Source organism: Colobus angolensis, unplaced genomic scaffold (assembly GCF_000951035.1).
Source record: "Colobus angolensis palliatus isolate OR3802 unplaced genomic scaffold, Cang.pa_1.0 Scaffold111, whole genome shotgun sequence".
NCBI lineage: Eukaryota > Metazoa > Chordata > Mammalia > Primates > Cercopithecidae > Colobus > Colobus angolensis.
The window spans coordinates 9,707,773-9,721,171 of NW_012112142.1; the positions used below are offsets into that span (position 1 = coordinate 9,707,773).

General features: G+C 37.2%; 1 protein-coding gene across 2 annotated transcripts in view; it reads right to left on the reverse strand.

Annotated features, from left to right (window-relative positions):
• USP38 (ubiquitin specific peptidase 38) overlaps positions 1–13,399 on the reverse strand; it is a 38,124-nt gene that overhangs the window by 15,720 nt on the left and 9,005 nt on the right. The window contains exons 3-7 of one of the 2 annotated variants that reach the window (XM_011957215.1): positions 11,103–11,232; positions 9,008–9,109; positions 3,026–3,184; positions 2,061–2,176; positions 378–571 (exon numbers count right to left, since the gene is read on the reverse strand). In XM_011957215.1, coding sequence (XP_011812605.1) covers positions 378–415 — 38 coding nt within the window. In that variant the 5' untranslated portion in view covers positions 416–571; positions 2,061–2,176; positions 3,026–3,184; positions 9,008–9,109; positions 11,103–11,232. The remainder of the gene's footprint in view (positions 1–377; positions 572–2,060; positions 2,177–3,025; positions 3,185–9,007; positions 9,110–11,102; positions 11,233–13,399) is intronic. The other variant, XM_011957208.1, reaches the window with a different exon arrangement.

The following is a 13,399-nucleotide window of genomic DNA, read 5'->3' on the forward strand; positions in this document are numbered from 1 at the left end:
ATTCTCCTGCCTCAGCCTCCCGAGTAGCCAGGATTACAGGCGCCCGCCACCATGCCCGGCTACTTTTTGTATTTTTAGTAGTCATGGGGTTTTGCCACGTCGGCCAGGCTGTTCTTGAACTCCTGACCTCAGGCGATCCACCTGCCTCGGCCTCCCAAAGTGCTGGGATTACAGGTGTGAACCACCACACCCAGCCTAATGTTAACGTTTTCATAGTTTCTGAGCACTAATAGCAATTTCATTTCTGAATAAGGCAATAAAAGTTAACATTTATGCCATTTATATGGGATAATGTGTAGACAATTCTATCATCTTATATTTCATCAGCATGCATCAACCTCTACAGTTAAAATGAAAAGATTCAAATTTAAACTTACTCTGTGGCCATAAACAAGGCTTGTATAACACTGTTCATATAACATGTATTTCCTAGGTTAATAAGACCTGTTTTCCCAGTTTCAGATTTTCCAGAAAGTCTAGACAAGCAAGACGCCAAAGAATTGGATTGAGAAGTCCAGGCACTTTGATTGAGAATTAACTTAATCTTCTCTTCACTGGGCTTAGGAAAATCCTATAGGTCATAAAGAAGAAAAACAGTTTAAAAGTAAAGTAAAAATTATTTTTGTTGTTTAATTAACAGCATTAAGATTCTTACATTGACATTTGAACTTTCTTTCCCCCCACTTAGTTTTGAAGTAACTGGTAGTACTTGGCTAGTCATCAAAATATCAAATTTAACTGTATGGCAAAAATAAATACTATCTAATAACAGAGTTTATCAAGTTGAAAAAAACTCAAAAGCTGGAAATTCAAGTCGCATTTGAACTATTTATGTTCTCTACATGCCAGCAAAATGTTTATAAAATAAAACTTTGGGGTCAGAGAATAAACTGCAGTGCTATTCAAAGGCAGTAGAATGAAGACTTAAATTTTAGCGCACAGTTAAACATAAGCAAACAATTTGTTTTCAAATTTTGTAATAAAAATGTTTCCTTTTCATTAAATACTAATATTTACTCAGTATTAACCCTTAGAAATAAAATCGCAAAGTAATTAAGAAATAAGAAATGAAAGCATCTATGCACAATGACCTTTAAGAAAAATAAAACTTAATCTCATGTTACCCATATAGAAAATTATTACAACATACGGATTTTTCTTATCAACTTGGTGAAGTATGAGATAACATTTCATGTGTAAATTATTTCAAGAATGAATAGAGCACTGGAGAGTTAAGGGAAGTTGGTAAAATCATTAGGGCTTATCCGGACTGCTATTAGCATCTGGCACTTAGACCTTAGCAAACAAACATTTTCTGAAGGAGTTTCAATCTTCTAATTTTTGTTGTTGTTGTTGACAGCTAAGAGTGCTTTCTTTGGGCTTAGAGCGAGCCCCTTGTTTCTTCTGAGCCTATATGAGTTATCAGAATTTTCAACATGAAAAACTCTGACGAACTAAAGAATGGCAATCAATTAACAAGTGCAGCAACTATCATCTATGAATCCAATGTAGAAAGAGATTAATATTACCATCAAATCCACTCCACAATGCTCCTGTACATAATTTACTTCTGAAGTGTCAAAGTGTCACACCAGCAATATATATTAATTGCTTAACAGTCTGTGTTCTGAGCTCAACCAAAATAAGTTTGATTTAGTTAATGATACAGTAAAAAGAACTGTTTTTAATCTATCTCAGATACAGAAGTAAAGATAAGACCTTTATATTGAAATTCAGATCTCAAAAAAACAAAAAACCACCAATAGGATTGATTTCTAATAATTTCTGATTAAGTTTGGCTGAGTTCAGTTCTCCAATTCTTTTGCTATACACTGATTATGCAGTAAGTTTACTGAGAGGAAAGTATGTTTATTGTGATCCAGTCTTCAACACAAACAGAAGTGCTTTTTAGGCTAGGCACAGTGGCTCATGCCTGTAATCCCAGTACTTTGGGAGGACGAGGATCACTTGAGCCTAGGAATTCAAGACCAGCCTGAGCAACACAGTGAGGCCCCTTCTCTACAAAAAATAAAAAATTAGCGTGGCGTGGTGGCGTGCACCTGTAGTCCCAGCTACTTGGGAAGCTGAGGCAGGAGGGTCACTTGAGCTCAAGATGTAGAGGCTGCAGTGAGCCATGACTATGCCATTGCACTTCAGCCTGGGCAACAGAGCACGACTGTCCAAAAAAAAAAAGTGCTTTTTAGATCCATTTACATATAAAATTGAAACACAGTATAACTCCACAAATAATTCAAGTAAAGATTCTAAACACTGATGAACAGTCCACAGCAAAAATATAATTCAAAAAGAGGTCAGGTGCAGTGGCTCACGCCTGTAATCCCAGCACTTTGGAAGGCCGAGGCAGGCGGATTACTTGAGGTCAGGAGTTTGAGACCAGCCTGGCCAACATGGTGAAACCCTGTCTCTACTGAAAATACAAAAATTAGCCAGGTGTAGTGGCAGGTGCCTGTAGTCCCAGCTACTCAGGAGGCTGAGGCAGAAGAATTGCTTGAATCCGGGAGGCAAAGGTTGAAGTGAGCAGAAACTGCACCACTGCACTCCAGCCTGGGTGACAGAGCGAGATTCGGTCTCAAAAAGAAAAAAAAAAAAAGAATTAAAAAGGGGAAGAAATCAAAGTCAAATATTTATTAAACTCCATTTCCTATATTCTAAGACATACTCTACATATACTTTAACACTTCTAATATTGGGGTGCAAATCTGATGCACGCGTTAGTGTAACATTTCTTTTTAAACAAATTTCCCAAAAAGCTATTATAAATTTAAAGATATGCCTTATAATTGATGACACTGCAGAAATGAAGAAATATGGTTATTAATTTAGAATGGTGACAGCAGCAAGAAAGCAGTTACTCCCTAAGCATAAATGAAACCTGATTCTAACTGTATTTTTCAAACAAAAAGCACATTACCATAAAATAGTAAATTGAGTAGCTGGTTATAAGAATGTTTCACCTTACTAATATAACACAACTCCACAAATATTGGTACAACTATCATCATACCTTTATTGCTTCCAGAATAGGTTCATAGAGATCTGGAAATCCAGAATAATGATACATCATACAGTGTATCAATTCTGTTAATTGTACTAAGAAGGCTGTACTGGAAGGCAGACCATCATTTTTGAAAGAATGAACCAAATTAACCACATGAGGAACAATCTGAAGAGGAAAAAAGGATAAACAGTGCTGACTTTATACAAATTGGTAACACATTCTCTAGCCTACAAACAGAATACAAACAATATATGATCAGCAAGTACTTTTCTGTATGTTCAGTCACAGAGTTTTTCTATTAAGTAAAACATTCCTAAAATATCAAGGTAAATCTAGTTTTCGAAGTCACATATGACTGTAATCCCATATATGACCCCTCTCCTCATCCTTACCATCTAAAACATAAACTAAGGTATAAAATACGAATCTTAGTCATTGCTACCATTCTGAAAAATGCTGTAGGTTGAAATTGTTAGGGTTATTATATTTATCAGATCATTCAATGGGAATAAACATTTGAAAAACAATCCTAGAATTAGCTAAAGAGCTCCATCTAGTGTGAATTTAAAATTTTTTACTTGAAAGAATTAAAAGTACACTGCACATTAAAGTCTACTTCAAGAAAATCTTTACATGTGTAACTAACATTGCAGCTCAGGTAATAAGATTACTTTTAGATAAGCACAGAGACTATGCCTTACGTTAGAGTGGCTATTCTTACTAACAAATGCCATTTCCCACCCTCCAAAAGATGAGATGGTCCTAAAAATAAATGGCAAGATGAGATGGTTCTAAAAATAAATGGCATCAGAAACTTCTGTTAGTTTTAAAGGACTGGGGCTAAAAATAAAAGCGAAATCTACAATGATCATTGCTCATAAACATATAGAATATTGTTAATATTGATCATCAGCACAACCATCTTCTTTCATTGTAAAATTAAACTAAAAAGTCAATCAATCCAGAGCCAATCATATCTTTAGGAGGTTATTAAAATGAAACAACTTCTATTTTACAGACATGGCTCTTTCCATTAGCATGATACTATATTTTTTTCAATTAATTTTAAATTATGATCTGATACTACACATGTACACTTCTTATGGTGAAAGATATTTTCTGTTCTATTTCTAGAACATTTTGGGGTTGCTAACTCATGGTAAAAAACAAAGTTATAACTCTACTAGGGTCATACCATCAAACAGAAATAACAGCAATTATAGTAATAATTCATCAATTCCCTTTCCTTCCCACAAAAAGAACAATCACAGTCTTACAACACAGTGCTATTTCCATTCTGCTCTGTCTTGCTTTACATTTGTGCTTAAATCACACTGTAGCTTTTGCACTACCTTCTTTTATCTTACCTCCATCACAGGCATTGATGTGACCATAAAACTACCAGTTCCTAGTGAGTTCATTCTATTGCTATCACCTTTACATTTCTAAGCAAATATGAATTACACTTCTGTCGCACAAAGCCACATTTATCAGATATTCTCTTGCTAGAAGTCAGAAATCTAAATTATTTTGTTTTCTCAAAGGTGAAGGGAGACAGAAGAGGCAAAAATTTTAGAAGTGATTATTAAATTTATAATTCCAAATCTGTCAAATTAGATTAGGTCTTTGTAATCGGGTTATATGGTTGTCTATTAGCATATCCTAAATGGTCAACACTATCAAGACATGGAAATAAGACTTGGTCTTTCACAGTTATACAAATAAACTTCCAAGCAGGCTATTACCTTCTAAATGTGTGAAAGTTGATTCTTTTGAATAAGTGAAACTAAATGTTTTTTTTTTTTTTTTTTTTTGAGACAGAGTCTCGCTCTGTCGCCCAGGCTGGAGTGCTGTGGCCAGATCTCAGCTCACTGCAAGCTCCGCCTCCCGGGTTCACGCCATTCTCCTGCCTCAGCCTCCCGGGTAGCTGGGACTACAGGCGACGCCACCTCGCCCCGCTAGTGTTTTTTTGTAGTTTTTAGTAGAGATGGGGTTTCACCATGTTAGCCAGGATGGTCTCGATCTCCTGACCTCGTGATCCGCCCGTCTCGGCCTCCCAAAGTGCTGGGATTACAGGCTTGAGCCACCGCGCCCGGCCGAAACTAAATGTTTTTTGACATTATTATAATACTAAAGTTTTTGAGGAAATGTTTAAAACTTAATTAGAAGCTTTTATTTTTTTTCTTTCTCCATTATTACTATCTGCCATGGTATCTGTTTAAAATAAATTTATTCTACTGGGTAAAATGCGTGAGAAAAGCAACCTGACCCATAACACCACATATTCTAACATCAACTTTGGTTTGCCCTAAGATATTCTCAATGTATAATGAATTATGATGCTGATTCTAGATTATTGCTCATACTTAGCAATTCCTAAGCCCAAGTTCTTTACTGAGTTATTTGGAGTTATAGGTGATCTAACTACCACTTTACCCACTACGAGATTAAGGAATGTCCTCAATGTGGGCAATAAACATTAGAATGAATGATAAAGTTATGTCAGAGAATCTCCTTCCTAGAAATTTGGAAAACATCTTGAGTTGATTTTTGTATATGGTGTAAGGAAGGGGTCCAGCTTCAATCTTCTTCATACAGCTAGCCAGTTGTCAAAGCACCATTTATTGAAGAGGAAGCCTTTTCCCCACTGCTTGTGTTGACAGCTTTGTCAAGATCAGATGGTCATAGGTGTGCAGCCTTGTCTGTGGAGTCTCTCTTCTGTTCCATTAGTCTATGTGCCTGTTTTTGTACCAGTACCATGCTGTTTTAATATACTACTATAGCCCTGTAGTATAATTTGAAGCTGGGTAATGTGATGGCTCCAGCTTTGTTCTTTTTGCTTAGGATTGCTGTGGCTACTCAGGTTCTTCTTTGGTTCCATATGATTTTAAAATAGTGTTTCTTTAGTTCTGTGAAGAATGTCATTGGTAGTTTGATAGAAAGAGCACTGCATCTGTAAATTGCTTTGGGCAGTATGGCCATTTTAATGATATTGGTTCTTCCTATCCATAAGCATGGGATGTTTTTCCATTTGTTTGTGTCTTCTTGATTTCTTTGAGCACTGTTTTGTATTTCTCATTGTAGAGATCTTTAACCTCCCTGCTTAGCTGTATTTCTAGGTACTTTATTCTTTTTGTGGCAGTTGTGAACGGGATTGCCTTCCTAATTTGGCTCTTAGCTTGGCTGCTGTTGGTGTATAGGAATGCTAGTGATTTTTGTACATTAACTTTGTACAAATCCTGAGACTTTGCTGAAGTTGTTTATCAGCTGAAGGAGCTTTTGGGCTGAGGCTATGGAGTTTTCTAGATACAGAAACATATCATCCACAAATAGTTTCACTTCTTCTCTTCCTATATGGATGTTCCATATTGCTTTCTCTTGCCTGACTGCTCTGGCTAGGACTTCCAGTACTATATCGATTAGGAGTGATGAGAGAGGGCATCCTTGTCTTGTGCTGGTTTTCAAGGGGAATGCTTCCAGCTTTTGCCCATTGAGTATAATGTTAGTTGTGGGTTTGTTACAGATGCCTCTTATTATTTTTAGACATGTTTCTCTAATACCTAGTTTATCGAGAGTATTTAACATGAAGGCATGTTGAATTTATTGAAAGCTTTTTCTGCACCCATTGACATAACCATGTGGTTTTTGTCTTTATTTCTGTTTATGCGACTGATTTGTGTATGCTGAACCAACCTTGTATCCTAGAGATGAAGCCTACTTGATCATGATGGATTAGCTTTTTTGAAGTGCTGCTGGATTTGGTTTGCAAGTTGAGGATTTTTGTATCCATGTTCATTACATCAAGGATAAGACTTAAATGTAAAACCCCAAACTATAAAAATCCTGGAAGACAACCTAGGCAAAACCATCCTGGACATAGGAACGGGCAAAGATTGCATGACAAAGACACCAAAAGCAATTGCAACAAAAGCGAAAATTGACAAACGGGATCTAATTAAACTTAAGAGCTTCTGCACAGCAAAAGAAACTATCAACAGAGTGAATAGACAACCTATGGAATGGGAGAAAATACTTAAAAACTATGCATCTGACAAAGGTCTAATATCCAGCATCTATAAGGAACTTAAACAAATTTACAAGAGAAAAACCCAATTAAAAAGTGGGCAAAGGACATGAACAGATGTTTTTCAAAATAAGACATATATGCAGCCAACAAGCTTACGAAAAAAAGCTCAATATTACTGATCAGCAAAGAAATGCTAATCAAAACCACAATGAGCTACCATCTTCCTACCAGTCAGAATGGCTATCATTAAAAAGTCAAGGTTCAAAAAAAAGGGGAACACTTATATACTTGGTGGGAGTATAAATTCGTTTAACCATTGTGGAAAGTACTATGGTGATTCTTCAAAGAGCTAAAAGCAGAACTAGCATTTGACCCAGCATTCCTATTACAGGGTATATGCCGAGAGGAATATAAATCATTCTACCATAAAGATACATGCACGTGAATTCACTGTAGCATTATTCACAATAGTAAAGACAGGGAATCAATCTAAATGCCCACCAGTGACAGACTAGATAAACCAAAATGTGGTACATATACACCATGGAATACTATGGAGCCATAATAATGAGATCATGTCTTCTGCGGGAATATGGATGGAGGTGGAGGCTATTATCCTTAGCAAACTAACCCAGGAACAGAAAACCAAATACCCCATGTTTTCACTTGTAAGTGGGAGCAAAATGGTGAGAACTCATGAACACAAAAAAGGGGACAACAGACATTGAGGTCTACTTGAGCGGGGAGAGTGGGAGGAGACAGAGGAGTGGAAAAGATAACTATTGGGTACTGGGTTTAATAACTAGGTAATGCAATAATCTGTAAAACAAACCCATGTGACACGAGTTTACCTATGTAATAAACTTTCACATGTTTCCTTGAATCTAAAAGTTAAAAAAAATGTGGAAAACAAAGCCTTTTCTCAAATGTCTTACAAATGATTGTGCCTGAAGACAAGGACAAATAATTGATGTTTATTTCTTGGAAGACTTTGCTAGTACACCTGCTATCTTATTTCAAGTTTGAGTTTTGTTTTCTATTATATATATATAAGGTTATTGCTTGATGATTAAACTCACCAAAATTAGGGCAATTAACTGCAGAAATCACACATCCTAAGTGGTAATGTGTAATGTAATTACGTGCTAGTAAGGTTTACTTACTACAAAGCCTGTGGACTTTCCTTCAGTGGAAATGAGACACTGAGCAACCTATGTGAATATATTCTAGATAAATAAAAACAACTGGAATTCTGAACTTCATTAGTCTCTTCTGACGTTTGTTATGGTGAATCAGTATTCCTAAGATTTTTCCATTGTGGGTTTATTGATAATGAGTTTCTAGTCCTATAAAACAGGATTAGACTTTGGAAGAATTAAGTAACCACACAAAGGCACTGTTTTCCTATGATGCCCTAGGGTGGTAAATGGACAGTTGACCAAAATTACAATTTGTCATTTCTCATCTGCAGTAACTGATAATCAAATAATTGAAATCAAATAAAAGCCAATGATTCAGCTGGCTTAAAGTGGCAGGATTCTAGATGTATTTTAAAGGTCAGTCAACAGGATTTGTAGGATGTAGGCTGAGAGTGAATGAAAAGCTTGCAAAGACTGATGTGTTTTCATACTTTCAAAATTCTAAAGCAGTGCTTTTCAATCATTTTAATCCTTCTATACTGTTCATTTGTGCAACAGACATCCATCAGTGACATCTCCCATGTGAACAGTAACTCTCAACTGCTGGTAGTTGCTGCAAGTGGAGTAGTTTGAATAAGACACGAAAATATATTCTTAGAGGGAAATCTCACAATCTCAGTTTTCTAGGAAATCATAAAGCTACATGAAAACAGATTTGGGACTAACTTGCAATATTTTTACTACATAAAAATGTGACTCAATATTAAACTAAATTTTCAAAATGAGGCTTTTTCAAAGTGGAAAGCTTATGTCACAACTTACCAAATGGAACGCCTCTGGAGAATGCTGAAAGCTAAGCAGCATGTGAGAAAGAACTGCAAGAGCACCAGGTCTCACAAGAGGAAACCAAAGTCGATTAAAAACCTTCAAAATAAGACAAGACACCACCTTAAGAATTTGTAGGAAAATCATTAATCCAACAGTGGTTATTTTCTTAGACCTAAAAATTATTTATATGAATGTCCCCTTCCTGGAAAGTTCTAACAAAACTTATGTAATTAAACTTTGGGAGAAGGATGAAGTTAGGAAATAACAACGTGACAGAGATCAAGCGTAATGTAATTGGCCTAACCCAATTGTTAAAACTCCCCAACGAAATAAAAATTTGTCAAATTATGTTTACAAGGCGACAGCTCCCGAGTCCACCATTCATTCAATTCACTCAACAAATATTTGTTAAGCACATACTATTACTTGTCCTAGTTCTAGGAACTAGTGCTACAACAGTGGATCGAAATAAAAAAAAAATCTCTATCATACAGGGTTTACCATCTAGAGGGTAGGTAGAAATAATAAAAAGTAATACATGTTGGTAAGTGTTATTAAGAAATTTAAAGCAGGATATGATGAATAGAGAGTGCTGTGTAGCAAAAAAATCTGCTGTTTTACATAGTGTTCAATAAATGCCCCATGAAAGAAGTGATATACAATTATAAAACTGAAGGAAGTGAATAAGCCTTGCAAATATCTGGGATAAGAGCATTACAGGCAGGGCAAACAGCATTGCAAAGGCCTTGAGGCCTTCAGGCTGGTGTGCTACAGATGAAGAAAAAAGGACAGTGTAAGTGAAGCAAGAGACCGAGGCAATAACAGTGGGAGATGGGACTAGAGAAAAAGTTGGCCAGAATACACAGGACCTTGTGTGATAAGTACAGGGGGCCAAGAACAGGAGCACAAAGGCTGCTGCAATCTTGCAGCAAGGGATGATGATGTAGGATCAGGGTGGTAGGATTCTGTCTGGATATATTCTAAAGGTGGTGTCAGTAGAATTTGTAGGATATGGGCTGAGAGAGAATAAAAAAAAAGATAAGAATAGCTTCAAGGTTTTTGGCTTGAGCAAGTGAAAGGATAGAGGAGCCTCTAGGTCTGGGAGGGAAAAATCAGGAGTAAGATTGTAGATAAAGTGAATCTGACATTCACGTAAAGATAGATGGATACATGAATATGGAGTTCAAGGGAGAAAAATGGACTAAAAATATAAATCTGGCAGTCATCAAATTAGAGACGTTATTTAAAGCCACAGAACACCTATGCTGTGAGTATGCACTGGGAAGAAAATGGACCAAAGACTGAACTGTAAGGCATTCTAAAAGTTAGAGTAAGTACGGGAGACTGATATGCCTGTGAAGGAGAACAAAAATCAGGAGAGTATAATGTCCTGGAAACAAGAGGGAGTGACTGACTGTGTCAAATATTGCTGACAGGTCAAATGAGAAGAGGCCTGAGAAATGACTTGTGAGTTTAGCAACACTGGAAAGCACTGGTGTCAAAGGTAATTTTGGTAGAGTAATGGTGGTAAAAGCTTGATTAGGTGGACCCAAGAGATAATGGAAAGAATGTTTTCATATTGGATATCTGAAAATGAAAAAATTATTTTAATTACTTATACTTTTTTTTTTTTTTTTTGAGACAGAGTCTTGCTCTGTCGTCCAGGCTGGAGTGCAGTGGTGCTATCTTGGCTCACTACGACCTCTGCCTCTCAGGTTCAAGTGATTCTCGTGCCTCAGCCTCCTGAGAAGCTGGGACTACAGGCATGAACCACCATGCCCAGCTAATTTTTGTATTTTTACTAGAGATGGGAGTTTTGCCATGTTGGCCAGGCTAGTCTTAAACTCCTGGCCTGAAGTGATCTGCCCGCCTTGTGCTGGAATTACAGGGGTCAGCAACCATGCCCAGCGTAATTACTTATATTTAAATGACATTTAAAACAATTTCTAAAGCCTATTCAAAACTGTTACTCCAAACAAACCAACAATAACATACTCAAAATTAGATGCTTTCAAGGATACCACCCAAAGATAAAAATATTGATTTTACGAGTCTATATATTCTAATAGATTTCCACACTCCCACTTACCAGTTCTATTTTCAGCAAAGTAACATCTATCAAAATAGTAAACTTCTGGACAGCTGCCAGTCCTTTCAGGAGTGCAATTACCCATGTATCCACATGCTGAGCCAATGGCCAGGATAGCCAGTCAATCATTCTGAAATTGAAGGAAAACAAAACAATCATTATTGAAAATATTTTCATTGAGTTAGAGATAACAAGAGTTACAGTAGATAACCACTCACTTTGTGAATAAACATTTACTGAATTTGCTGGGGAAAAGCACTGACCAAGACGTAGAAGTGAATGTAACAGGTGCTTGTCCTCATGGAGTTTCCAATCTTGTAAACTGATAGTTTCTCCTATTTAACATATTTCCATAAAAATAATTTCTGATAAATTATTTTGCATAAATGCAAAACTTAAAATTTATGCTATATAGTGGCACGGGTTAAGTATTCCTTATCTGAAATGTTTGGAACCAGAAGTGCTTTGGATTTTCTTTTTTTTTTTTGAGGCGGAGTCTCGCTCTGTCGCCCGGACTGGAGTGCAGTGGCCGGATCTCAGCTCACTGCAAGCTCCGCCTTCCGGGTTTACGCCATTCTCCTGCCTCAGCCTCCCGAGTAGCTGGGACTACAGGCGCCTGCCACCTCGCCCGGCTAGTTTTTGTATTTTTAGTAGAGACGGGGTTTCACCGTGTTAGCCAGGATGGTCTCGATCTCCTGACCTCGTGATCCGCCCGTCTCAGCCTCCCAAAGTGCTGGGATTACAGGCTTGAGCCACCGCACCCGGCTTGGATTTTCAATTATTTGCATTATGTATTTACTGGTTGGGCATTTCAAATCCAAAAATTTGAAATCTGAAATGTCTCAATGAACATTTCCTTTGAGCATCATGTCAGCACTCAAAAAGTACTGGATTTTCGAACATTTCAAATTTGGGATGCTCAACCTGAATCAAGAATTTATTAGGCAAATTTACTCTAAAAAGAGCAGCCAAAATATAATCTGAACTAAGATATATGAATATGAACCAAGATTCCTCCTTCCTGGTGACTACAATCTAATACGAAATGTACTGTTTAAAAAGCCTATATTTTGAATTGTGAAAGAGGTATCTTTATCTTTTTCAAAATCCTACTATACGAAGACAACAAAAAGAAACTTCAAATATATAAAAGAGCACTAAGTCTGTAAATATTGTAAAGGCCTCATTTTGCACTAATGAGTGCTTTTCTTGAATACCAACCCAATTTAGTGGAAAAAAAAAGAAAGTAATATGGGATCTGACAGAGACATTCCCTAAAGTTAGATCTCTACCACAATGAAGATTGATACAACTCTTTCATAAAGCAACCGAAGGATGGGTGTGGTGGCTCATGCCTGTAATCTCAGCACTCTGGGAGGCCAAGGTGGCTGGATCATCTGAGGTCAGAAGTTCAAGACCAGCCTAGCCAACATGGTGAAACTCCATCTCTACTAAAAATACAAAATTTAGCCAGGCATGGCGGCACATGCCTGTAATCCCAGCAACTCGGGAGGCTGAGGCAGGAGAATGGCTTGAACCCGGGAGGCAGAGGTTGCAGTGAGCCGAGATCATGCCATTGCACTCCAGCCTGGACAACAGAGCGAGACTCTGTCTCCAAAAAAAAAGAAAGCAACTGAAGCAAATGTTCATATAATTTGACCTAGTAGTCCTATTTTTGGGATTATATACTAAGAAAATAGAAGGTGGAAAAATGAGTTTTTGAAGCCAGAGTGACTGGTTTAAAAATCTCAATTCGCCATTTATTAGCTAGGCGACCCTAAATACCTACATAGGTTATTTAACCTCTCTGTGTCTGTTTCCTCACCTGTAAGTTATACATAAACATGCTTATTTTACAGCACTGTTGTGAAGATTAAATGAATTAACCTATAACACTGGAAATACTGTGAATGCCTCTCTTCCACCAAATGTTAATACATGTGGCAATAAATAAATACCTTGATTGTACAAAATGCAAATATAAATACTAAGGACACAAATACATTACTAAAATAACAACTACTATGTTAAAAGGACTAACATTTTTTTTCTTTTTGAGACACGGTCTCGCTCTTCGGCTTACTGTAAAGTTTGTCTCCTAGGCTCAAGCGACCCTCTCTCCTCAGCCATCTGAGTAGCTAGGACTACACAGGTGTGCATCACCACAACTGGCTAATTTTTGTATTTTCTGAGCTGGGGTTTTGCCAAGGGGGTTGCCTGAGCTGGTCTTGAAATCCTGGCCTCAAGTGATTTGCCCACCTCGGCCTCCTCAAGTGTTAGGATTACAGGCGTGAGCC